Source organism: Monodon monoceros, unplaced genomic scaffold, assembly GCF_005190385.1.
Source record: "Monodon monoceros isolate NGI ecotype Baffin Bay Population unplaced genomic scaffold, NGI_Narwhal_1 Super_Scaffold_14, whole genome shotgun sequence".
Lineage (NCBI taxonomy): Eukaryota > Metazoa > Chordata > Mammalia > Artiodactyla > Monodontidae > Monodon > Monodon monoceros.
In genome coordinates this window covers 14,368,547-14,393,314 of record NW_021703770.1, presented here as the reverse complement: position 1 = coordinate 14,393,314, position 24,768 = coordinate 14,368,547, and the positions used below count along the sequence as shown (strand labels likewise).

Here is a 24,768-nt window from a genome sequence, read left to right as displayed (position 1 = left end):
TCCCAAACTACCCAAGCCACACACAGTCAACTGAGTAACAGGATCTTAGTTGTGGCCTAAAGATTAAAAGAAGAAAGAAAAGAATCTATAAAGATTAAAATTTCTGATAAAACAATTGATTTCTTTTTTAACTTTGAACTGAAGCAAAAAATAACATTTCAGACTGTACTTACTGAAGAATCTAGTTGCATTAGATCAACATCAGCAAGGCTTCCTCCAATTTTCATTCCATCTTTATAAGTTCCTTTTAATTCATCTTTCCGAAAATTTAGTGGAAGGCACCTATTTTAAAAAGATTTAAAAAAAAACCCATTCATCAACCCCCTTTCCTTCCCCAAATTCCATGTTAGAATATATACATTTTTCTTAAGAATTTAAAAAATTTCAAATGGGGAAATCATGAGATTATGTGTTTCAAGTTCCTCATTTTCTTTAGAGGTTGAGAACTTAAGTGTTAGAAATATTTATATCTGAACCTTTATTATTAAAGATATACAATCAAATGAAAACACCAGTTTTCAAGATACCACAGCAACATAAAGTAATTCATGGTTGAGAATTCAGAAAGTATCAATATACATTATAATAATCTTGTCTGACCTACAGAGAGTTTACCATTTGCCAAACACTGTTTTAGTTTAGGTGATTTACATGTATAAATTCATTAAATCCTCACAATATTCTTATGAAGTAGGTATTATTATTTCCCCAATTTTAAAAGAAAACCGAGGCACAGAAAGGTTAACTGGAATGTCCAAGATCACGCAACTAGGAAGTGGCAAATCTAGGAATCACATACAAGCAGCATGTCTCCAGATCTGCAACAACTCTGCTACTATACCTCTCAGCAAAATACTCAGTCTACCAGCACCTGGATCCATATCAATCCTTTCAAGCAAGAATGAATCACTACTTTCCTAATTACTTTCAGAAACAGTTATGGTAGGTTACAAAAAATATACCTAGAAAAACCTGCTTGTTTTATAGCTGGAAGAATGAAAACACTTATGTTAAAAGTTAAGATACTTGTAGCAGAATGCCTAAGCAAAAAATGCCTGCTCCAACTGAACACAAGTAAAAGCACACCATGCTCACCCCAAGTGACAATTCTTGCTAGTCTCAAACTCCACAAGGAATTTATACTGTAAAGTCTAAGATGGAAAAGTTTTCAGCTGTGGCTTTTAAAAAGATATTTCTTAAACAATTCTTAATAGAACTGCATAATAATAAAAACCATAGGATTGGGACTGCCCTGGTGGCGCAGTGGATGGGACTCCGTGCTCCCAATGCAGGGGGCCTGGGTCCGATCCCACACCCACGTGCATGCCGCAACTAAGAGTTTGCATGTCACAACTAAGGAGCCCGTGAGCCACAACTAAGGAGCCCTGGAGCCGCAACTATGGGGCCAACGTGCTGCAACTAAGGAGCCGGGGAGCCACAACTAAGCAGCCCACCTGCCACAGCTAAGACCCAGGGCAACCAAATAAATTAAAAAAAAAAAAAGCCATAAGGTTAGATGCACATTTTTATGAAATGAAGGCAAAGTACATAACTTTTGAATGATCTCATTGCTGTCCAATAGATACGAAATGCAAGCCAAAAATGTAATTTAAAATTTTCTATTAACCACACTAAACAGAGTAAAATTAATCTTAATAATGTATTTTATATATCCCAATATATCCAAAATATTATCATTTCATCATGCAAAATCAATATTTAAAAAATTAAGGTATTGGACTTCCCTGGTGGTGCAGTGGTTAAGAATCCGCCTGCCAATGCAGAGGACACGGGTTTGAGCCCTGGTCCGGAAGGATGCCACATGCTGCAGAGCAACTAAGCCTGTGCGCCACAACTACTGAGCCTGCGCTCTAGAGTCCGTGAGCCACAACTACTGAGCCTGCGTGCCACAACTACTGAAGCCCACGGGCCTAGAGCCCGTGCTCCGCAACAAGAGAAGCCACCGCAATGAGAAGCTCACGCACCACAACGAAGAGTAGCCCCCACTCACCGCAACTAGAGAAAGCCCACGCACAGCAACCAAGACCCAAGGCAGCCAAAAATAAATAAATAAGGTATTTTACATTCTCTTTTTTGTACTAAGTCTTTGAAATCCAAGAGTGCATTTTTTACAAAAACTGATAGTATATCTCAATTCAGATGAGCTACATTTGAAGTGCTCAATAGCCGCATGTGGCTAGCAGCCACCATATTGAATGGGGCAGAGCTAACATGATAAAAAAAAAAAAAGCGTAGAACTTAGGATAAAAAGAATGACTGATTTGCATGCCCCTTCAATTATTATGACCCAATTGCTTTAACAAGCATTGTCTTCTACCCTAAGAATATTATATTAGAATCCAGGCACTGCATTTTTCATTTACCCACCCATGTTTGTAAAATGGGAATAATCCTTGCCGTTTCTATAATTATTGTGAAAATCAAATGAGTTGATTTATTACATGTGAACTTACACTACGAGGAGTTGTGAAATGAGTTAACCTTTCAATTTTCCGTAAGAGTTCTACAATAAGAATTTATTATCATTATACATGGAAAAAATATATTTTCAATGAAAAAAAATAGTTATTTCCTCAAGTCAGTGCTTACCAAGCACCATTTTGGTTTTACAAGAAAACATACGTTCTAACCTGTTATTAGTTTCAACAGCAGATATTTCAAACAATATGGCATCCTGGTTTATATATTAACCTGGCATATAATTTTTTAATTCAGCCAAGCTGCACCTATTCCCAAATTATTCATCTTTCTTTCCACTTAAAAAAAAAAAAGCTGGTAGCTTTAAAGGAATCAACATGCACTAACCTGTTGATAGGTCTACTGCGGCTCCTTTTTCTTCGCCTCTCAAAGTGTTGTTCATCTTCAGAAGAGGACGATGAAGTAGAGTCGCTACTGTGGATTGCATGCCTTCGCCTAAAGTAAAGAGGAAAACTGAAATCATGATGGAGGAAGGCAGGAGAAAGAGGGCATCTTACGGGATGCAAACATTAGAAATACCTAATAATCCAAAAATGTTTATCATAAAATTAATACATTTGCTGAATCAATGAAGTAAGCTTTGTTGGTTGAATCTTTTGAAGGGAATAAAAGACTTAGACAACTGAAAAGGGAAAAAAAGATAGGAGGCTGTGGTAGAGCTGACAATCAAACGTTCATTAAGACAAAACATGGTCCAGGCAGGGTGACTTCTCATTCTTAGTCTTGATATAAATCAGTTACCCTCAAAGAGAAAGGCGGGATAAAGAGGGTTTTAGAATCTTTGTGACTGTAATTTTAGAAAGTATTTTCAACATTATACTACATATAATTTACACTTGGAAGGGAATCACCTATTTTGAAATGTCAAACAACCTTAAAAGGAGAACAAGAGAATTTTATGTAAACCAAAGGGGATCAAGAAGGGTTAAAAAATGCTAACAAACTGTGAGAAATGAGATGGTCTTTTATCTATAGTATATCCTCAACTCTAAATTCACACCTGCCATTTAACAGTTGTGTAAATGTGGATGAGTTAACTCAACCCATATAAGCCTCAATTTTCCCACTTTAAAAAAAAAAAAAAAAGACTTCCCTGGTGGCACAGTGGTTAAGAATCCGCCTGCCAGGGGGCTTCCCTGGTGGTGCAGTGGTTGAGAACCTGCCTGCTAATGCAGGGGACACGGGTTCGAGCCCTGGTCTGGGAAGGTCCCACATGCCACGGAGCAACTAGGCCCGTGAGCCACAGCTACTGAGCCTGCGCGTCTGGAGCCTGTGCTCCGCGACGAGAGGCCATGATAGTGAGAGGCCCCCGCTTGCCACAACTAGAGAAAGCCCTCGCACAGAAATGAAGACCCAACACAGCCAAAAATAAAATAAATAAATTAATTAAAAAAAAAAAGAATCCGCCTGCCAATGCAGGGGACACGGGTTCGAGCCCTGGTCCAGGAAGATCCCACATGCCGTGAAGCAACTAAGCCTCTGCGCCACAACTACTGAGCCTGCGCTCTAGAGTCCGCGAGCCACAACCCCTGAAGCCCACGCGCCTAGAGCCTGTGATCCGGAACAAGAGAAGCCACCGCAATGAGAAGCCCACGCACCGCAACGAGGAGTAGCCCCCACTCACCACAACTAGAGCAAGCCCGTGTGCAGCAACGAAGACCCAACACAGCCAAAAATAAGTTAATTTGAAAAAAAAAGATAAAAATAGGGCTTCCCTGGTGGTGCAGTGGTTGAGACTCCGCCTGCCGATGCAGGGGACACGGGTTCGTGCCCCGGTCCGGGAAGATCCCACATGCCGCAGAGCGGCTGGGCCCGTGAGCCATGGCCGCTGAGCCTGCACGTCCGGAGCCTGTGCCCCGCAACGGGAGAGGCCGCAATAGTGAGAGGCCCGCGTACCGCAAAAAAAAAAAAAAAAAAAAAAGATAAAAATAATCAAAATCGTAGGCTGGTTGGTAGTATTGAATACGATGCTGATATATGTGGAATCTAGAAAAATGGTACAGATGAACCTGTTTGCAAGTCAGAAATAGAGACACAGGTGTAGGGAACAAACTTATGGACATCAAGGGGGGAAAATGGCGGGTGGGGTGGTGGTGGTGGGATGAATTGGGAGATTGGGATTGACATATATACACTAATATGTATAAAATAGAAACTAATAAGAACCTGCTGTATAAAAAAATAAATAAAATTCAAAACAAAAATACAATGCTGAGTGCTGCAAATACTCAAAAAGTTTTAAAATCACTTCTGCCTTTGGACAGTTGCAAAGACCCACAGAATAAAAACAGAATCTGGCTGGGAAAACCTTTAATCATTCTATTGGCTCAGGGTCTAGAGCATTTCCTGAGTCAGAGTACGATCATAGTTAAGTAGGTATGTCCAAAAATATAAAAGGTTCACAATCTATTATCTGAAAAATTGAGGTCCAGAATCTTATACCTAAAAAAAACCTCTGAAAGCAACTTTTTCCATTATTCACTTAGCAGCAAAACATGACCTGAAATGTCATAAAGGCAATTCAAAATCTCTATTTGTCCTGCTTACTATGGTTATTCATACATTTTACTATAAAATTAATATATCTGATTATACAGTGCTGGCCCAGACACACCTACAAATGTTAATATTGCCCATTATATATGTTGTATGTTTTCTTTGTAAATCGCTCCCCCAAATCTGAATTCTGAAATATAAAGCAGCCCCAGGGTTTTGATAAGGGGTTGTGGAAACAGATATAAGTGAGAAATTAATCCTTCACCATCTACCCATTCAAACACGTCCAAAGATCATATTTGTGATCTGCCTGTAAAACTACCGAGTACAAGTCTGCAGTTTTATATGCAAGACTAACTTATTTAATACTATCATTAATATTATAATAGAATCTTACTTATAATTATGTAATATACATAATTGTGTGTGAATTCAGTAGGTATTCACATAATTAAGACTAACAATTAATAAAAAGGACTAACATTTACTAAGTGTTTCTTGTACCAGGTGGTTGACATATTATCAAACTTAATTAAAACTGGACAAGTACATATTAGTAGGCTCATTATACAGTCGGGGCCAACGTGGCTCATAGTTTAAAGCACTTGCTTAAAATATCAAAATTAGTCAATTCTGTATAATTCAAAACCTTTGTCTATTTAAAAAAAAATCCACCTTCTGTACACTACCACATTGATGATCTCCAGTTGTTTATTTCATAAACCAATAAAGTTATAAGCAAACAACAAAACCTTGTGGACTGAGAAAGTTTCCAACATCTGATGTGCAAAGTAGGGATTATTTTTGAACATTATAGTTACAAACGCATACAGAACTTAACATGTGCCAGATACTATTTTAAACATTTTATAGGTATTAACTCACCTAATTTGCACAATACTATGAGATAGGTGCTACTGTCTCCATTCTACAGATCAAAAAACTAAAGCATGAAGAGGATAAATAACTTGGAAAAGGTCATTAATAAGTGGTAGAGCTGAACTCACAACCTAGGCAGTCCTAGTTCTTCAAAATTACACTGTAAAAAGGCCATTATTTCAGTTTTTAAAAAAAATTCTAAATACATATACCCACATTCACTTTTTCCTTTTTCCATTTTACTAATAACTTTTGAAAAATTTGGCACAGACAGCACTGAACCAGCACTTTGAACCTAACCAGAGTGTCTAGAGTTGCCAGTTCTAGTTCCTTGACAACCAGTAACGTGTACTTTGTAATACCGGTGAAGCAATTGTGCTATTTATGTTACCTTCTTGTTTAAAGGGGCTAGGCTTGTTCCAGAAACTCCAAACTGAAGCTAAAGAGTAAACCTTAGATGACTAGAGGTTAGCAATCACAAGGAAGAAAGAAAATCCTACTTAAAGGCAGCATTTCTGAAGTTCTGCTATGTAAGTACGCCAAAGACCCTTCAAAAATCCTACATTGTGGCTGCAAGTTTCACTAAGAGCAATGTTCAAACAACTCTTTGGATGTGTGCTTTCTTTCCCTGCCTAAGTAGGATATAAATGATAAACAGAAGCTGGTCTCTTCAAGAAAAAGTAAAAAGACTAATAAGCCAAATGACTACCATTAAAGTTGTTAGAAGGAATGAGATGTTAACTCCACCATGGTGAAGAAATTGAAAAAAAAAAAAAGGTTTAAAGGGCTACATTCAAAAGATCAGGTAATAACAAGTGTTAGTAAAGGTGTAGAGAAATTGGAACTCTAGTACATTGCTTGTGGAAATGTAAAGTGCAGCAGCCATTTTGGAAAAACAATCTGGCAATTCCTCAAAACATTAAATATAGTTAGCATTTGATCTAGCAATTCCACTTTTAGGTATATACCCAAGAGAAATGAAAACATTTGTTCACACAAAAAGTTGTACATGAATGTTCATAATAGCATTACTCATAATAGCCAAAAAGTAGAATCAACCCAAATGTCCATCAACAAATAAAGGGATAAATGAAGTATAGTATATTTATACAATGGAATCTTATTTGGCAATAAAAAGGAATGAAGTACTAATACATCCTACAATGCGGATGAACCTTGAAAATGTTATACCAAGCAAAAGAAGCCAGTCACAAAGAATTCCACTTATATGAAATACCCAGAATCTATACGGACAGAAAGTAGAACAGTGGTAGGTTAGGGCTGGAAGCATTGGCGAGTGATAACTCAAGAGTACAGGGTTACATTTCTTTTTTCTTTTTTTTGATCACACCATGCATGTACGGGATCTCAGTTCCCTGGTCAGGGATGGAACCTGTGCCCCTTACATTGGGAGAGCTGAGTCTTAACCACTGGACCACCAAGGAAGTCCCCAGGGTTACTTTTTGAGGCAAGAAAAATGTTCTAAAATTGTGGTGGTTGGGATTTCCCTGGTGGTCCAGTGGGTAAGATTCCACTCTCCCAATGCAAGGGGCCCAGGTTTGATCCCTAGTAGGGGAACTAGATCCCACATGCATGCCGCAACTAAGAGTTTGCATGCCACAACTAAGAAGTCCACATGCTGCAACTAAAAGATTCCACATGCTGCAACAAAGATCCCGCGTGCCACAATTAAGACCTGGTGCAGCCAAAATAAATAAATAAATAAAATTAATATTAAAAAAATAAAACAAAATTGTGGTGATAGTTGCACAACTCAGTGAATAAAAACCATTGAATTGTATACTTTAAATGGGCGAACTATATGGCATGTGAATTATATCACAATAAAGTTGTTATCAAAAAGAAAAAGTCTAAAGGGAATTATCAAAACCAACACCAAGGTAATTAAGTCAAATAATGTGACTCAGGGTACAGATTAAACCTCTTGGTTCATAGTTTAAATGAGTCAGAATCCTCTACTAGTCCGAGATCCAAGGGCAGGAATTCTGACTTAAGTCATTTTTATATCCATAGTGCTTGGCACATAGTAGTACTCAAACATTTGTTAAATAATAGGAGGGGGAAAAAATCCTGTACACAAGGAGCTATGCAATGACATGAGACACTCTCCACAGAGAAAGAGTATACCCTGTGAACCAAATATGGGAACTCAAGCACCAAAGAGGCAAAAAAAATTCCTCCCTACTGCAAGATATATCGTAGGTGGTGATTACAGAGGTAAGTCAATCAACAAGCATGTTAATTCCAGAAATATAAACACATTAAATATGGGAAAAGAAATTAAATTTCAAAGTAACTGCCAGCCTCTCGCTTCTGTGGGATCAAACATAGGCCTGTTTTGTGAGTCAGTCAACCAAGACAGCTGCCCTGGGCCCTATGCTTGATGGGGACTCCAGGGAGCACTACACCTTACTCTCATTTTCTGAAGATCATTAAATTACACTATCAAAATATTGGTCTTTAACAATATCCTATGGGGCCTATGAAAAGTACTGACAGCATAGCCTCCTTTTTTTTTTTTTAATGTTTATTAACTTATTTTGGCTGCACTGGGTCTTAGTTGTGGCACGCAGGATCTTTGTTGTGGCACGTGGACTTCTTAATCGCAGCACGCATGTGGGATCTAGTTCCCTGACCGGCTATCGAACCCGGGCCCCCGGAACTGGGAGCGCTGAGTCTTACCCACTGGACCATCACAAAAGTCCCTGGCCTCTTTTCTTTTTTTGTGTGTGTGTTTAACTTTTTTTTTTTTATTGAAGTATAGTTGATTTACAATGTTCTGTTAGTTTCAGGTGTACAGCACAACGATTCAGTTATACATACATATATATGTAAGAATATGTATATATTCTTTTTCAGATTCTTTTCCCTTATAGGTTATTACAAGATATTGAGTATAGTTCCCTGTGCTATACAGGTCCTTGTTGGTTACCTATTTTATTTTATTATTTATTTATTTATTAAAAAATTTATTTATTATTTTTGGCTACATTGGGTCTTCGTTGCTGCGCGCAGGCTTTCTCTAGTTGCGGCGAGCGGGGGCTACTCTTTGTTGCAGTGCGCAGGCTTCTCACTGAGGTGGCTTCTCCTGTTGTGGAGCATGGGCTCTAGGCACGCGGGCTTCAGTAGTTGTGACTGGCCTCTTTTCAAGTGCAGTTTATCTTGGGCAGCCCTGACAGGTTGTCTTTCTGATTCTCTATGCTTCTGGGCTCTGGTTGTGTGAAAAGGGATGATGAAACAAGAAATCTAGACCGTACACTTGTGATTTTGAGACTCTGAACATCAAATTAAAAGACCCTGGGTTCATATTTGTCCTAGAAGAGAGAAATTTTTCAGTACCTATAGAGGTGTTGCCTTCCATGGCCAAAACATGATCAGATATAGTCTGCTTCTATGAGGAGGCTTCTAAAAACTGTTCGAATAGTTGAAGTCTCATAAGACTTCAGTCTTACTTCTGAGCACATTAATAATACTAGGAAAAAAGCACCATTCCCCACATGAGTGTCATTTTTTTCTGCCTTTTTAGGCTTCAACCTATAAGCTTTCTCATTCATGAACTACTATAATGCTACTATTACCCAGAAAATTCTAATGCATCAGAAAATCTGTTATTACTCAGGAGAATGAAGAAATAACAAGAATTACCTCTTTAGACTTAAGTATGACAGACAGGCAACAAGTGTTAGGATGTGGAAGGAAAAGAAACCCACAAATAATTTGAATAGTCATAGAAAATTAATGTTTCCCAGTATGTAAGAAGAGCAAATTTGAAAAATATATCCAAAAATGGATGGTCACAGTCATAAGTCTAGAAGCTATGTAACTTAGAATTTGTCATGGTAAGAAAATATATCTAGGACAGTATATGAAGAGAAGACTAAACCTATACTCTAACTTAATGTGAAAATTAAATGAAACAATCTATGTAAAATGCTTAACACCAAGCCAGGAATACAGTAAACACTGAAGCAAAGGTAGCTCTCTATTATTAGTGTGGAACAATGGAATAAACTACCTTACCATGGTAGTTGTTAACAATTCCTATCAGTGGAAGCAAAACCAAAAACTAGTCAGTGGTAGTGGGGATTAGAACACCAAAGGCATAGAGCTAACTCTCCCAAATATACAATTCTAGAATTCTATCCTGATACACCTAATCCTAAGACTCTACAATCCTACCTTAACATACAGACAACTATGTTGTCATAAATCAGTCACTATTTCAGAACCAAACCTGTTCATTCGTTTACAATAAGGACTTCTTGGTCCCGCAGAAGATAATCGATATCTTGGTCTTTTGGGAGAAGCTGGGCCACTATAAAATATGTTGGGCTTTCTCTGATGACGAGGTTCTAAAAAAAAAAATTATATGTATGTGACATATAAATATGTATAAAGACAATTTTGCTCTTCACCTAAATATTTACAATGATGCTACTTTCCATGAAAATACTAGTACATATCTACTGTAGAATATTTTACTGTTGATGTTTTAAATCGTTTACGCCTGCAACGTTGCTGTTGAATATATATGTGTAGCATAGACAACAACTAACCAAAACACACACTGGCCATAAACAACCATTATGATTATACTGATGCATAATAGCTGATTATCAGCTTTGCATATATACGCTCAGATGTATTGAGGTACAACTTTAACATAAATCAAAAGCGATCCTATTTATACTAACTTATAAAATAAAGTACAGGGCTTCTGGGAAGATGGCGGAAGAGTAAAACGCGGAGATCACCTTTCTCCCCACAGATACACCAGAAATACATCTACATGTGGAACAACTCCTACAGAACACCTACTGAACGCTGGCAGAAGACCTCAGACCTCCCAAAAGGCAAGAAACCCCCAGTAACAGGGGTGCGGGGGGCAAAGCGGAGAGATTCCCGCACAGAGGATCGGTGCCGACCGGCACTCACCAGCCCGAGAAGCTTGTCTGCTCCCCCGCCTGGGCGGGCGGGGCCGGAGCGCCGGGGGAGGACTGGGGTTCGCGGCATGAACACAGCCAGCCGTGGGTTAGTGTGCCACGGCTGGCCGGGGGGGAGTCCAGGGAAAAGTCTGGACCTGCCGAAGAGGCAAGAGACTTTCTTCCTTCTTTGTATCCTTATTCGCTAGGAGAGGGGATTCAGGGTGCTACTAAATTGAGCTCCAGAGGCGGGCGTGAGCCGCGGCTAAAAGGGCCTCAGTCGCTAAGGCCGCTGCCGTCACCAAGAAACCTTTGTGCGATCACAGGTCACTATCCACACGCCACTTCCGGAGAGCCTGTGCAGCCCGCCACTGCCAGGTTCCCGGTAACCAGGGACAACTCCCCTGGGAGAACGCGCACGGCGCGCCTCAGGCTGGTGCAACGTCACGCCGGCCTCTGCCGCCGCAGGCTCGCCCCGCACTCCGTGCCCCTCCCCCCACCCCCGGCCTGGGTGAGCCGGAGCCCCTGAATCAGCGGCTCCTTTGACCCCATCCTGTCTAAGCGAAGAACAGACGCCCTCCGGGGACCTACACGCAGAGGTGGGGCCAAATCCAAAGCTGAGCCCCTGGGAGATGTGAGAACAAAGAAGAGAAAGGGAAATCTCTCCCAGCAGCCTCAGAAGCAGCGGATTAAAGCTCCACAATCAACTTGATGTAACCTGCATCTGTGGAATACATGAATAGACAACGTTCATCCCAAATTGACGAGGTGGACTTTAAGAGCAAGATTTATGATTTTTTTCCCCTTTTCCTTTTTTTGTGAGTGTGTATGTGTATGCTTCTATGTGAGATTCTGTCTGTATAGCTTTGCTTCCACCATTTGTCCTAGGGTTCTATCCGTCCGTTTGTTGTTGTTTTAATTTTTTTTTCTTTTTTTCTCTTAATAATTATTTTAATAACTTTATTATATTTTATCTTACTTTACTTTATTTTACTTTATCTTCTTTCTCTCTTTTTTCCTTCCTTCCCTCCTTCCTTCCTTCCTCCCTCCCTCCCTCCTTTCTTTCTTTCTTTCTACTTCTACTAATTCTTTCTTTCTACTTTTTCTCCCTTTTATTCTGAGCCGTGTGGATGAAAGGCTCTTGGTGCTGCAGCCAGGACTCAGTGCTGTGCCTCTGAGGTGGGACAGCCAACTTCAGGACACTGGTCCACAAGAGACCTCCCAGCTCCACATAATATCAAACGGCGAAAATCTCCCAGAGATCTCCATCTCAACACCAGCACCCAGCTTCACTCAACGACCAGCAAGGTACAGTGTTGGATATCCTATGCCAAACAACTAGCAAGACAGGAACACAACCCCACCCGTTAGCAGAGAGGCTGCCTAAAATCATAATAAGTCCACAGACACCCCAAAACACACCACCAGACGTGGACCTGCCCACCAGAAAGACAAGATCCAGCCTCATCCACCAGAACACAGGCACTAGTCCCCTCCACCAGGAAGACTACACAACCCACTGAACCAACCTTAGCCACTGGGGACAGACACCAAAAACAGCGGGAATTACGAACCTGCAGCCTGCAAAAAGGAGACCCCAAACACAGTAACTTAAGCAAAATGAGAAGACAGAAAAACACACAGCAGATGAAGGAGCAAGATAAAAACCCACCAGACCTAACAAATGAAGAGGAAATAGGCAGTCTACCTGAAAAAGAATTCAGAATAATGATAGTAAAGATGATCCAAAATCTTGGAAACAGAATAGACAAAATGCAAGAAACATTTAACAAGGACCTAGAAGAACTAAAGATGAAACAAACAACGATGAACAACACAATAAATGAAATGAAAAAGACTCTAGATGGGATCAATAGCAGAATAACTGAGGCAGAAGAACGGATAAGTGACCTGGAAGATAAAATAGTGGAAATAACTACTGCAGAGCAGAATAAAGAAAAAAGAATGAAAAGAACTGAGGACAGTCTCAGAGACCTCTGGGACAACATTAAACGCACCAACATTCGAATTATAGGGGTTCCAGAAGAAGAAGAGAAAAAGAAAGGGACTGAGAAAATATTTGAAGAGATTATAGTTGAAAACTTCCCTAATATGGGAAAGGAAATAGTTAATCAAGTCCAGGAAGCACAGAGAGTCCCATACAGGATAAATCCAAGGAGAAACACGCCAAGACACATATTAATCCAACTGTCAAAAATTAAATACAAAGAAAACATATTAAAAGCAGCAAGGGAAAAACAACAAATAACACACAAGGGAATCCCCATAAGGTTAACAGCTGATCTTTCAGCAGAAACTCTGCAAGCCAGAAGGGACTGGCAGGACATATTTAAAGTGATGAAGGAGAAAAACCTGCAACCAAGATTACTCTACCCAGCAAGGATCTCATTCAGATTTGATGGAGAAATTAAAACCTTTACAGACAAGCAAAAGCTGAGAGAGTTCAGCACCACCAAACCAGCTCTACAACAACTGCTAAAGGAACTTCTCTAGGCAAGAAACACAAGAGAAGGAAAAGACCTACAATAACGAACCCAAAACAATTAAGAAAATGGGAATAGGTACATACATATTGATAATTACCTTAAATGTAAATGGACTAAATGCTCCCACCAAAAGACACAGATGGGCTGAATGGATACAAAAACAAGACCCATATATTTGCTGTCTACAAGAGACCCACTTCAGACCTAGAGACACATACAGACTGAAAGTAAGGGGATGGAAAAAGATATTTCATGCAAATGGGAACCAAAAGAAAGCTGGAGTAGCAATTCTCGTATCAGACAAAATAGACTTTAAAATAAAGACTATTAGAAGAGACAAAGAAGGACACTACATAATGATCAAGGGATCGATCCAAGAAGACATAACAATTGTAAATATTTACGCACCCAACACAGGAGCACCTCAATACATAAGGCAAATACTAACAGCCATAAAAGGGGATATCGACAGTAACACATTCATAGTAGGGGAATTTAACACCCCACTTTCACCAATGGACAGATCATCCAAAATGAAAATAAATAAGGAAACACAAGCTTTAAATGATACATTAAACAAGATGGACTTAATTGATATTTATAGGACATTCCATCCAAAAAAACAGAATACACATTTTTCTCAAGTGCTCATGGAACATTCTCCAGGATAGATCATATCTTGGGTCACAAATCAAGCCTTGGTAAATTTAAGAAAATCGAAGTTGTATCAAGTATCTTTTCCAACCACAATGCTATGAGACTAGATATCAATTATAGGAAACGATCTGTAAAAAATACAAACACATGGAGGCTAAACAATACACTACTTAATAACGAAGTGATCACTGAAGAAATCAAAGAGGAAATTAAAAAATACCTAGAAACAAATGACAATGGAGACACGACAACCCAAAACCTATGGGATACAGCAAAAGCAGTTCTAAGAGGGAAGTTTATAGCAATACAAGCCTACTTTAAGAAACAGGAAACATCTCGAATAAACAACCTAACCTTGCACCTAAAGCAATTAGAGGAAGAAGAACAAAAAACCCCCAAAGTTAGCAGAAGGAAAGAAATCATAAAAATCAGATCAGAAATAAATGAAACAGAAATGAAGGAAACAATAGCAAAGATCAATAAAACTAAAAGCTGGTTCTTTGAGAAGATAAACAAAATTGATAAACCATTAGCGAGACTCATCAAGAAAAAAAGGGAGAAGACTCAAATCAATAGAATTAGAAATGAAAAAGGAGAAGTAACAACTGACACTGCAGAAATACAAAGGATCATGAGAGATTACTACAAGCAACTATATGCCAATAAAATGGAAAACCTGGAAGAAGTGGACAAATTCTTAGAAATGCACAACCTGCCAAGACTGAATCAGGAAGAAACAGAAAATATGAACAGACCAATCACAAGCACTGAAATTGAAACTGTAATTAAAAATCTTCCAACAAACAAAAGCCCAGGACCAGATGGCTTCACAGGCAAATTCTATCAAACATTTAGAGAAGAGCTAACACTTATCCTTCTCAAACTCTTCCAAAATATAGCAGAGGGAGGAACACTCCCAAACTCATTCTACGAGACCACCATCACCCTGATACCAAAACCAGACAAGGATGTCACAAAGAAAGAAAACTATAGGCCAATATCACTGATGAACATAGATGCAAAAATCCTCGACAAAATACTAGCAAACAGAATCCAAAAGCACATTAAACGGATCATACACCATGATCAAGTGGGGTTTACTCCAGGAATGCAAGGATTCTTCAATATACGCAAATCAATCAACGTGATACACCATATTAACAAACTGAAGGAGAAAAACCATATGATCATCTCGATAGATGCAGAGAAAGCTTTCGACAAAATTCATCACCCATTTATGATAAAAACCCTGCAGAAAGTAGGCATAGAGGGAACTTTCCTCAACATAATAAAGGCCATATATGACAAACCCACAGCCAACATCGTCCTCAATGGTGAAAAACTGAAAGCATTTCCACTAAGATCAGGAACAAGACAAGGTTGCCGACTCTCACCACTCTTATTCAACATAGTTTTGGAAGTTGTAGCCACAGCAACCAGAGAAGACAAGGAAATAAAAGGAATCCAAATCGGAAAAGAAGAATTAAAGCTTTCACTGTTTGCAGATGACATGATACTATACATAGAGAATCCTAAAGATGCTACCAGAAAACTGCTAGAGCTAATCAATGAATTTGGTAAAGTAGCAGGATACAAAATTAATGCACAGAAATCTCTGGCATTCCTATACACTAATGATGAAAAATCTGAAAGTGAAATCAAGAAAACACTCCCACTTACCACTGCAACAAAAAGAATAAAATATCTAGGAATAAACCTACCTAAGGAGACAAAAGACCTGTATGCAGAAAATTATAAGACACTGATGAAAGAAATTAAAGACGATACAAATAGATGGAGAGATACACCATGTTCTTGGATTGGAAGAATCAACATTGTGAAAATGACTCTACTACCCAAAGCAATCGACAGATTCAATGCAATCCCTATCAAACTACCACTGGCATTTTTCACAGAACTAGAACAAAAAATTTCACAATTTGTATGGAAACACAAAAGACCCCGAATAGCCAAAGCAATCTGTTTTTTTTTCAAAGCAATCTTGAGAATGAAAAACGGAGCTGGAGGAATGAGGCTCCCTGACTTCAGACTATACTACAAAGCTACAGTAATCAAGACAGTATGGTACTGGCACAAAAAGAGAAAGATAGATCAATGGAACAGGATAGAAAGCCCAGAGATAAACCCATGCACATACGGACACCTTATCTTTGATAAAGGTGGCAGGAATGTACAGTGGAGAAAGGACAGCCTCTTCAATAAGTGGTGCTGGGAAAACTGGACAGGTACATGTAAAAGTATGAGATTAGATCACTCCCTAACACCATACACAAAAATAAACTCAAAATGGATTAAAGACATAAATGTAAGGCCAGAAACTATCAAACTCTTAGAGGAAAACATAGGCAGAACACTCTATGACATGAATCACAGCAAGATCCTTTCTGACCCACCTCCTAGAGAAAAGGAAATAGAAACAAAAATAAACAAATGGGACCTAATGAAACTTCAAAGCTTTTGCACAGCAAAGGAAACCATAAACAAGACCAAAAGACAACCCTCAGAATGGGAGAAAATATTTGCAAATGAAGCAACTCACAAAGGATGAATCTCCAAAATTTACAAGCAGCTCATGCAGCTCAATAACAAAAAAAAACCCAGTCCAAAAATGGGCAGAAGACGTAAATAGACATTTCTCTAAAGAAGATATACGGACTGCCACCAAACACATGAAAGAATGCTCAACATCACTAATCATTAGAGAAATGCAAATCAAAACTACAATGAGATATCATCTCACACCAGTCAGAATGGCCATCATCAAAAAATCTAGAAACAATAAATGCTGGAGAGGGTGTGGAGAAAAGGGAACACTCTTGCACTGTTGGTGGGAATGTGAATTGGTACAGCCACTACGGAGAACAGTATGCAGGTTCCTTAAAAAACTACAAATAGAACTATCATATGACCCAGCAATCCCACTACTGGGCATATACCCTGAGAAAACCATAATTCAAAAAGAGTCATGTACCAAAATGTTCATTGCAGCTGTATTTACAATAGCCTGGAGATGGAAACAACCTAAGTGTCCATCATCGGATGAATGGATAAAGAAGATGTGGCACGTATATACAATGGAATATTACTCAGCCATAAAAGGAAACGAAATTGAACTATTTGTAATGAGGTGGATAGACCTAGAGTCTGTCATACAGAGTGAAGTAAGTCAGAAAGAGAGAGACAAATACCGTATGCTAACACATATATATGGAATTTAAGAAAAAAAAATGTCATGAAGAGCCTAGGAGTAAGACAGGAATAAAGACCCAGACCTACGAGAGAATGGATTTGAGGATATGGGGAGGGGGAAGGGTGAGCTGTGACAAAGCGAGAGAGAGGCATGGACATATATACACTACCAAATGTAAAATAGATAGCTAGTGGGAAGCAGCCGCATGGCACAGGGAGATCGGCTCGGTGCTTTGTGACCGCCTGGAGGGGTGGGATAGGGAGGGTGGGAGGGAGGGAGACGCAAGAGGGAAGAGATATTGGAACATATGTATATATATAACGGATTCATTTTGTTGTAAAGCAATTATACTCCAATAAAGATGTTAAAAAAAAATAAAGTACAAAGCTGTGAAAACTAAAATAATTAAAGACAGACATGAAATTTCAAAATAATCCAATTATTTACTTTCATCAAGGCTAACATTAACTTTCTTTAGAAGAAATAACTTCTTGCACATCTTGGGTAAGTTATGAAAGACAACAGCCATCAGTATTCTGCAAAATGAAAACATGAAAAATAAGGATAACAGAAGAAAGGCAGTGAAGATAAAGGAAACCTGATTACATCTTCTCCTGGAAAAAAAAAAAAAAAAAGATAGCACTTACTTTCCAATGGAGCCTGATAGTAAACAGTAGCTTTTCTCTGTCTAAGATAATATCGTTTCTGATTATCTTCTTCTCCATCCTCTTCATCTTCATCGTCATCATCTTCATCATCGTCATCTTCTTCATCATCGTCATCTTCATCATCATCTTCATCTTCACCATCATCTTCATCTTCCTGGTCTTCACCCTCTTCGGATGACTCTACAATTAAGAAACATTTACTTTCAGGCTTCTCACCCAAATGCTAACAATTTTTAAAATAGGGGAATAGAAAAAGTCTCTCCTTTTAAAATTTATTTACTTCTAGGTTGTTCATAGAAAGAATCTGTAATTCTGCAACATCAAATGAAGATTTTTTAAAAATGAAGTAAAAAACTATAGAATTAAAAACAACTACGGGAAGGAAAAAAGTAGTTTAAAGGCTACTACCAGTACATACCAAACTAAAGTTTATAGCATTACTGCTAATTTCATTGATATAGTGGACTTCTGGCTGCCACTGAGTTACATGCAGTATAACTCAAATAATCTACTTAAGATAATGTAAAACACCCTCACCAAACATTTAAAATGCATTTCGGAAAACTGATTTTCATTCAATAAAAGTTCTAAGAAATTGCAGCAATAAGTCCTAAACAGAATAGTAAAACTCAACTTTAACTTTTAACTCAAACAGGCAGAGAGAGATATGCTGTCTGTAGATGTATTATACAAGCAAACCAGTTTCATTTGTTTTAGCATGTTTAAGTACTTTCCCAACAAGACATATTACCCTTTTATCTCCCCTGCCTTCACTTTTTCTTTGAAACTATGATAACCCTAATTTATCATAAACTACCATAAATGTCACAGCTTCTGAATAAAAAGGCTATATTCTGCTAAATAAAACCCAGAAGATAGAACAAGAGAAAAGACTAACCCACACTGCCTTCTTGATTGTCAGTTGTTTCTTCATCAGTTCTTTGAATACCTTTTTGTTTTCCTCTTGTGTACATATGAAGATTCCCCTAAAAATATGTAAATAAAATCCATTAAAGTTTAGTATGTTTATTTAAAAGAATCCAGTAGGGCCTTCCAATCCTACTGAAAATGAAGATATTTCCAGCTATAAACTCTTAAAACTCCAGCAATAACTAGTGACTGATCAAACAAATGCTGAACAAAATGATGAATAATTTAACCAAGAAATGGATAGGTTCTAGAGAAAAAAGGTTAAACTGGAGATTATTAAATCATCCCCTTAATGGAAGAATATATTTACTTCTTCTGTTTCATTAAACACTCCCAAGTCTTCAAGTTGTCTCATTCGCTGTCTACGCATCTTCTTCATATCATCCATTTTTTGAAGTACAGCTTCAGCAGTGCTTTAAAAAAAATGATATAAAAATAAGCTAAAACTGTAAAAGAGTAGTATATTTTAGGACTTCCCTGGTGGCGCAGTGGTTAAGAATCCGCCTGCCAATGCAGGGGACACGGGTTCGAGCCCTAGTGCGGGAAGATCCCACATGCCGCGGAGCGACTAAGCCCATGCGCCACAGCTACTGAGCCTACACTCTATAGAGCCCACACTCCGGAACAAGAGAAGCCACCACAATAAGAAGCCTGCGCACCACAACAAAGAGTAGCCCTAGCTCGATGCAACTAGAGAAAGCTCGCAAGCAGCAACGAAGACCCAACGCAGCCAGAAATAAACAAATTTATTTAAAAAATAAAAGAGTAGTATATTTTTAAAAACTTCATTTTTCTTCCATTGTATTCTCTGAGTGCTGGGATTTTAAATACCCTTAATAGAAGCACTGATTTACTAACGTAAAAATATTTCATATTCTTTGTAAGAATTTAAATACACATACAGATTACAAAGTCCTCTAATAATCACTCTCCTTTATACTTCACATAAACTGAATGCATTAAATACTCCTGCTAGTCAAAACTTAGTCCCCAACAAAAAGTTTTTTGCCAGCTAAATAATCTTGATCTAAATTTTTACTTACTTTGTTATAAGTTTGTCAAATAGTACAGACTGGTTCACGCTACCATAACGACTTCTAATCCTGCAACTTCGGCGAACTTCAACATCACCATTCTCTTCATGCAAGCGTTCTGTCTTTTGAACTATGTTTCTAGTCCTCAATGACCGAGTAACTGTAATTACTTTGTCTTCATAGATGTGTACATAAAAGCAAGTAGAAAGATTTGAAATAACAGCATTTATAAAACAATTCTAAAATGAACAACTGAATAGCTACACTTTCATATAACGAAATTTTAGTTTCTTGAACTTACCCTTCTCAAAAATACTAGAAAACAAAAATAAAGTTACAACATACACCTACCATAGGTCCAGCCATACCACTCTCAAGAAAAAATGAAAGCTATATATATAATACAAAGACTTGTACACAATGTTCAAAGCAGTTTTGTGACAGTCCCCAAATGGAAACAACCCAAATGTCCATCAAAAGATGAAACTGTGGGAAACAACCTAAGTGTCCATCAATAGGTGAATGGATAAAGATGTGGAATATACACACAATAGAATATTATTCAGCCATGAGAAAGGACATCCTGCTATTTGCAGTAATATGGATGGACCTTGAGGGCATTATACTAAGTGAAATAAGTCAGAGAAAGACAAATACTGAATGATATCACTTACATGTTCAATCTAGAAAAACCAAACTCATAGAAACAGACTAGAATGATGGTTACAAAGGACTGGGAAGTGAGAGAAAAAGGGGAGATTGTTAGTCAAAGAGTACAAATTTTCAGCCATAAAATGAGTAAGTTCTGGGGCTCTAATGTACAGCAGAGTGGCTATAGTTAGTAATACTGTATTGCAGGGGTCCCCAACCCACGAGCCTGTTAGGAACCAGACCGCACAGCAGGAGGTGAGCAGCAGGTGATCAAGCGAAGCTTCATCTGTATTTACAGTCGCTCCCCATCACTTGCATTACCGCCTGAGCTCCGCCTCCTGTCAGATCAGTGGCGGCATTAGATTCTCATAGGAGCTCAAACCCTACTGTGAACTGAGCATGCGAGGGATCTAGGTTGCACACTCCTTATGAGAACCTAACGCCCGATGATCTGAGGTGGAGCTGAGGCAGTGACGCTAGCGCTGGGGAGCGGGTGCAAATACAGATTATCATTAGCAGAGAGATTTGACTGCACAGAGACCATAATAAATCAATTGCTTGCCGACTCATACCAAAACCCTATCAGTGAGTGGCAAGTGAAAACAAGCTCAGGGCTCCCACTGATTCTGCATTATGGTGAGTTGTATAATTATTTCATTATATATTACAATGTAATAATAACAGAAATAAGGTGCACAATAAATGTAATGCTCTTGAATCATCCCCAAACCATCCCAACACCCCCGCCCCCCGATCCGTGGAAAAATTGTCTTCCATGAAATTGGTCCCTGCTGCCAAACAGGATGGAGACTGCTACCATATTGTATACTTGAAAGTTGCTGGGAGAGTGGATCTTGAGTGTTCTCAGCACAAAAAAGAAATGGTAATTATGTGACATGATGCAGGTGTTAGATAAAGCCACGGTAATAATCATTTTGCAATATATAAGTATCAAATCAACAATGCAATGTACTCCTTAAGTTAAGGCAATGTTATATGCCAATTATATTAAAATAAAGCTAAGGAAAAAAAATTGTGGTATATCCACATAATGGAATACTACCCAGTAATAAAAAGCAACAACATGGATGATACTCAAAGTAATTATGCTGAGTCAAAGAAGCCAAAGAAGAATGCATGCCGTATAATTCCATTAATATAAAACTCTAGACAATACAAACTCACCATACTCTACAGCACTCTGTAGAGTGCTGTCACACTCTCTACAGTGACAGCAAGCAGATTGGTGGCTGCCCAGGAATCTTGGGTCATGGAGAGGAGCTAGAGGAGCCAGGAGCGATTACAAAGGGGCCTGAGGAAATCCTGGAGGGTGATGGTTATCTTTACTACCTTATCGTGGTGATGGTTTGACGGCATGCACTTATATCAAAACCAAACAAACTGTACACTTCAAATATGGAGTTTATTGTATGTACCACAATATGCCTGTAAACAAAATACTAAATACATGCTTTAAAAAATTTAAATGCCTTTAACATTACTTACCTTCTTTGCACTCTTCTTTTTTTTTATCAGCCTGCTGTCTGGCCAACTGCCTATATGAAAAAAATATAGCAAATAATTCAAAATAATTTTAAATCCTATATAATACTACAAACTAGGACCAAAAGTTATATCAGCTTGTAGGGTAAATACTTAGAGTTACCTAAAAACCAGTGAAAAAATAGCGTGAGAATACCTATGCTTATATATTGTTATGGCTAAACAAAGGCTGAGAACCCTGTTGTGAAATTCAATGATATACAGCTGTGTCTCAGTAACTGCAAGGGATTGGTTCCAGGACCCCACATGGATACCAAAATCTGAGGATGCTCAAGTCTCTTATATAAAATGGCATAGTATTTGCATATAACCTCTGCCCATCCTCTTTTTTTTTGTTATTATTATTTTTTTTTTTTTTGCGGTACGCGGACCTCTCACTGTTGCGGCCTCTCCCGTTGCGGAGCACAGGCTCTGGACGCGCAGGCTCAGCGGCCATGGCTCACGGGCCCAGCCGCTCCGTGGCACGTAGGATCTTCCCGGACTGGGGCACGAACCCACGTCCCCTGCATCGGCAGGGGGACTCTCAACCACTGCGCTACCAGGGAAGCCCCATCCTCTTGTATTTTTTTTTTAATAAATTTATTTATTTTTGGCTGCGTTGTGTCTTCCTTGCTGTGCGTGGGCTTTCTCTAGCTGCCGCAAGTGGGGGCTACTCTTCATTGAGGTGCGCAGGCTTCTCTTGTTGCGGAACACGGGCTCTAGGCATGCGGGCTTCAGTAGTGGTGGCACGTGGGCTCAGTAGTTGTGGCACATGGGCTCTAGAGCGCAGGCTCAGTAGTTGTGGCGCATGGGCTTAGGTGTTCCGCCCATGTGGGAATCTTCCCGGACCAGGGCTCGAACACGTGTACCCTGCGTTGGCAGGCAGATTCTTAACCACTGTGCCATCAGGGAAGCCTGTCCTCTTATATACTTTAAATCACCTCTAGTTTACTTATAATACCTAATACAATGTAAATACTATGTAAACAGTTGTTGGTGAGTGGTAAATTCCAGTTTTGCTTTTTGGAGATTTCTGGAATTTGGGGGGAGGGGATATTTTCAATCCACTGTTGGTTGAATCTGCACATGCAGAACCAGTGGATACAGAGGGCCAACTGTATGCATTAACTTTTAGCTAAACAGAATTAATCAGAACAAAGTATCTTACTTAAAACAAGAAATGAAATCCTTAGCCTAAGTATTTAGGTATAACTAAACTATTAAGCACTGAGTAAAAACAAGACAATGTGTTTTATACCACAGGGATATAGTGGTCCCACATCCTTGAGGACCTATAAACATGTTACAGAACTTAGTGACATGTTCATTTCCTTCTCCGAACATTTGCTGGCTACAATCTTTACATGACATGTAGAAAGAGTCACATTTGTGAATCAGATATCCCACCTACAAACTGGTATACAGAATCTGTTGAATTGCAAAGAACACCTTCCAAAGCTTAAACAAAGTATCCTTCTCTCATCTTTTTCCCCAAATCCACTGAGCAACAAAGCAGTATGTCTCATTAACCTATTTTTAGGGACTCAATTTTCCATACTTGGATAGGCTATATCTATTAATCAACCTATGAATCAAGCAATATTTGCAAGCGTGCTGGTTAAACCCATGGAGTTTCAAATGGGACACTTTAAAATAAAACAAAACCATCTTATCCAGAAGAGCTAACTCATGTGTCCTCCTAACAATGTAAGTCATCATTAATTCCTTATCTCTTTTGGAACACAGGTAAGAACCAAGAACAAAATAAAAAACCTTTCAGCAATCCATCTACAGATCAAGGTCTAGTTTGTTCACAGACTTTTCTCATAGAGGAGACCCTCCCTCCATACCGTGTAGGTCTACACTTTTATAAACCAGACCCCCTATCAGGTGCTAGGGATACAAAGACTAAAGCAGTGTTTTTTTTCTGGGTTTTCTTTTCTTTTTTTTTTTGCCTGTAGGGGAAGGGAAGCACTTTTTACCCTTGCAGGGGTTGCTATACTTGTTCTTAAACAGCTAGATAATAAATATTTTTGGCTTGTCAGTTTCTGTCATAACTACTCATACAACTCTAACAGTGAAGCAGGAATGCAGCCATAGACAGAAGTAATGGGCATGGCTGTGTTCCAATGAAACTATTTACCAAAACAGGAGTCTGGACTTTTGTCAACTCCTGTGAATCTGATGAAAGCTATGGATCTTTTCTCCCTAGAAAACTGCATATACATATACAAGTTTAAACATTACTTCAGAGGTTTCATATGCCCCCTGAAAACCATGATTACTGGACCTAGTTAAGAACTCCAGGACCAGACAAATATATATCCTGCTCTCAAGGCACAGTTATTCAAATCTTTATTATTCTAACAGTCTTGGTCCCCTGGTCTTTGAGCCCCAAATAGATTTAAAATAAAGGGGTGAGGGGTAAAAAAACATAGAAAGGAAGTTAGAGATTACTATAGTCAAACTGGCAACAGCAAAAAGGGTCACCATGATAGGAAATAAGAAAACTACATAAGGCAGAATTCAAAAATACTATAGACCACTTTATATGTCTTATACAAACAGATCCTGGTGTTACCACTATATAAAATTATTGTCTTTGTAATAATGATGTGAATACAGGGAGTTTTTTTAAAGATAGTAATTCTTTTAAAGATTGGAAGAAATATAAATGGCCAGCCAATAAGCACATGAAAAAATATTCAACATCATTAACCACCAAGTAAATGCAAATGAGAACCACAATGA

At 38.7% G+C, this 24,768-nt stretch overlaps 1 protein-coding gene across 1 annotated transcript in view; it reads right to left on the bottom strand.

Annotated features, from left to right (window-relative positions):
- Positions 1-24,768, bottom strand: part of ATAD2 (ATPase family AAA domain containing 2) — a 71,357-nt gene that overhangs the window by 30,677 nt on the left and 15,912 nt on the right. The window contains exons 3-10 of the mRNA XM_029223012.1: positions 21,982-22,031; positions 19,834-19,999; positions 19,101-19,203; positions 18,759-18,846; positions 17,840-18,040; positions 10,130-10,247; positions 2,827-2,934; positions 174-282 (exon numbers count right to left, since the gene is read on the bottom strand). Coding sequence (XP_029078845.1) covers positions 174-282; positions 2,827-2,934; positions 10,130-10,247; positions 17,840-18,040; positions 18,759-18,846; positions 19,101-19,203; positions 19,834-19,999; positions 21,982-22,031 — 943 coding nt within the window. The remainder of the gene's footprint in view (positions 1-173; positions 283-2,826; positions 2,935-10,129; positions 10,248-17,839; positions 18,041-18,758; positions 18,847-19,100; positions 19,204-19,833; positions 20,000-21,981; positions 22,032-24,768) is intronic.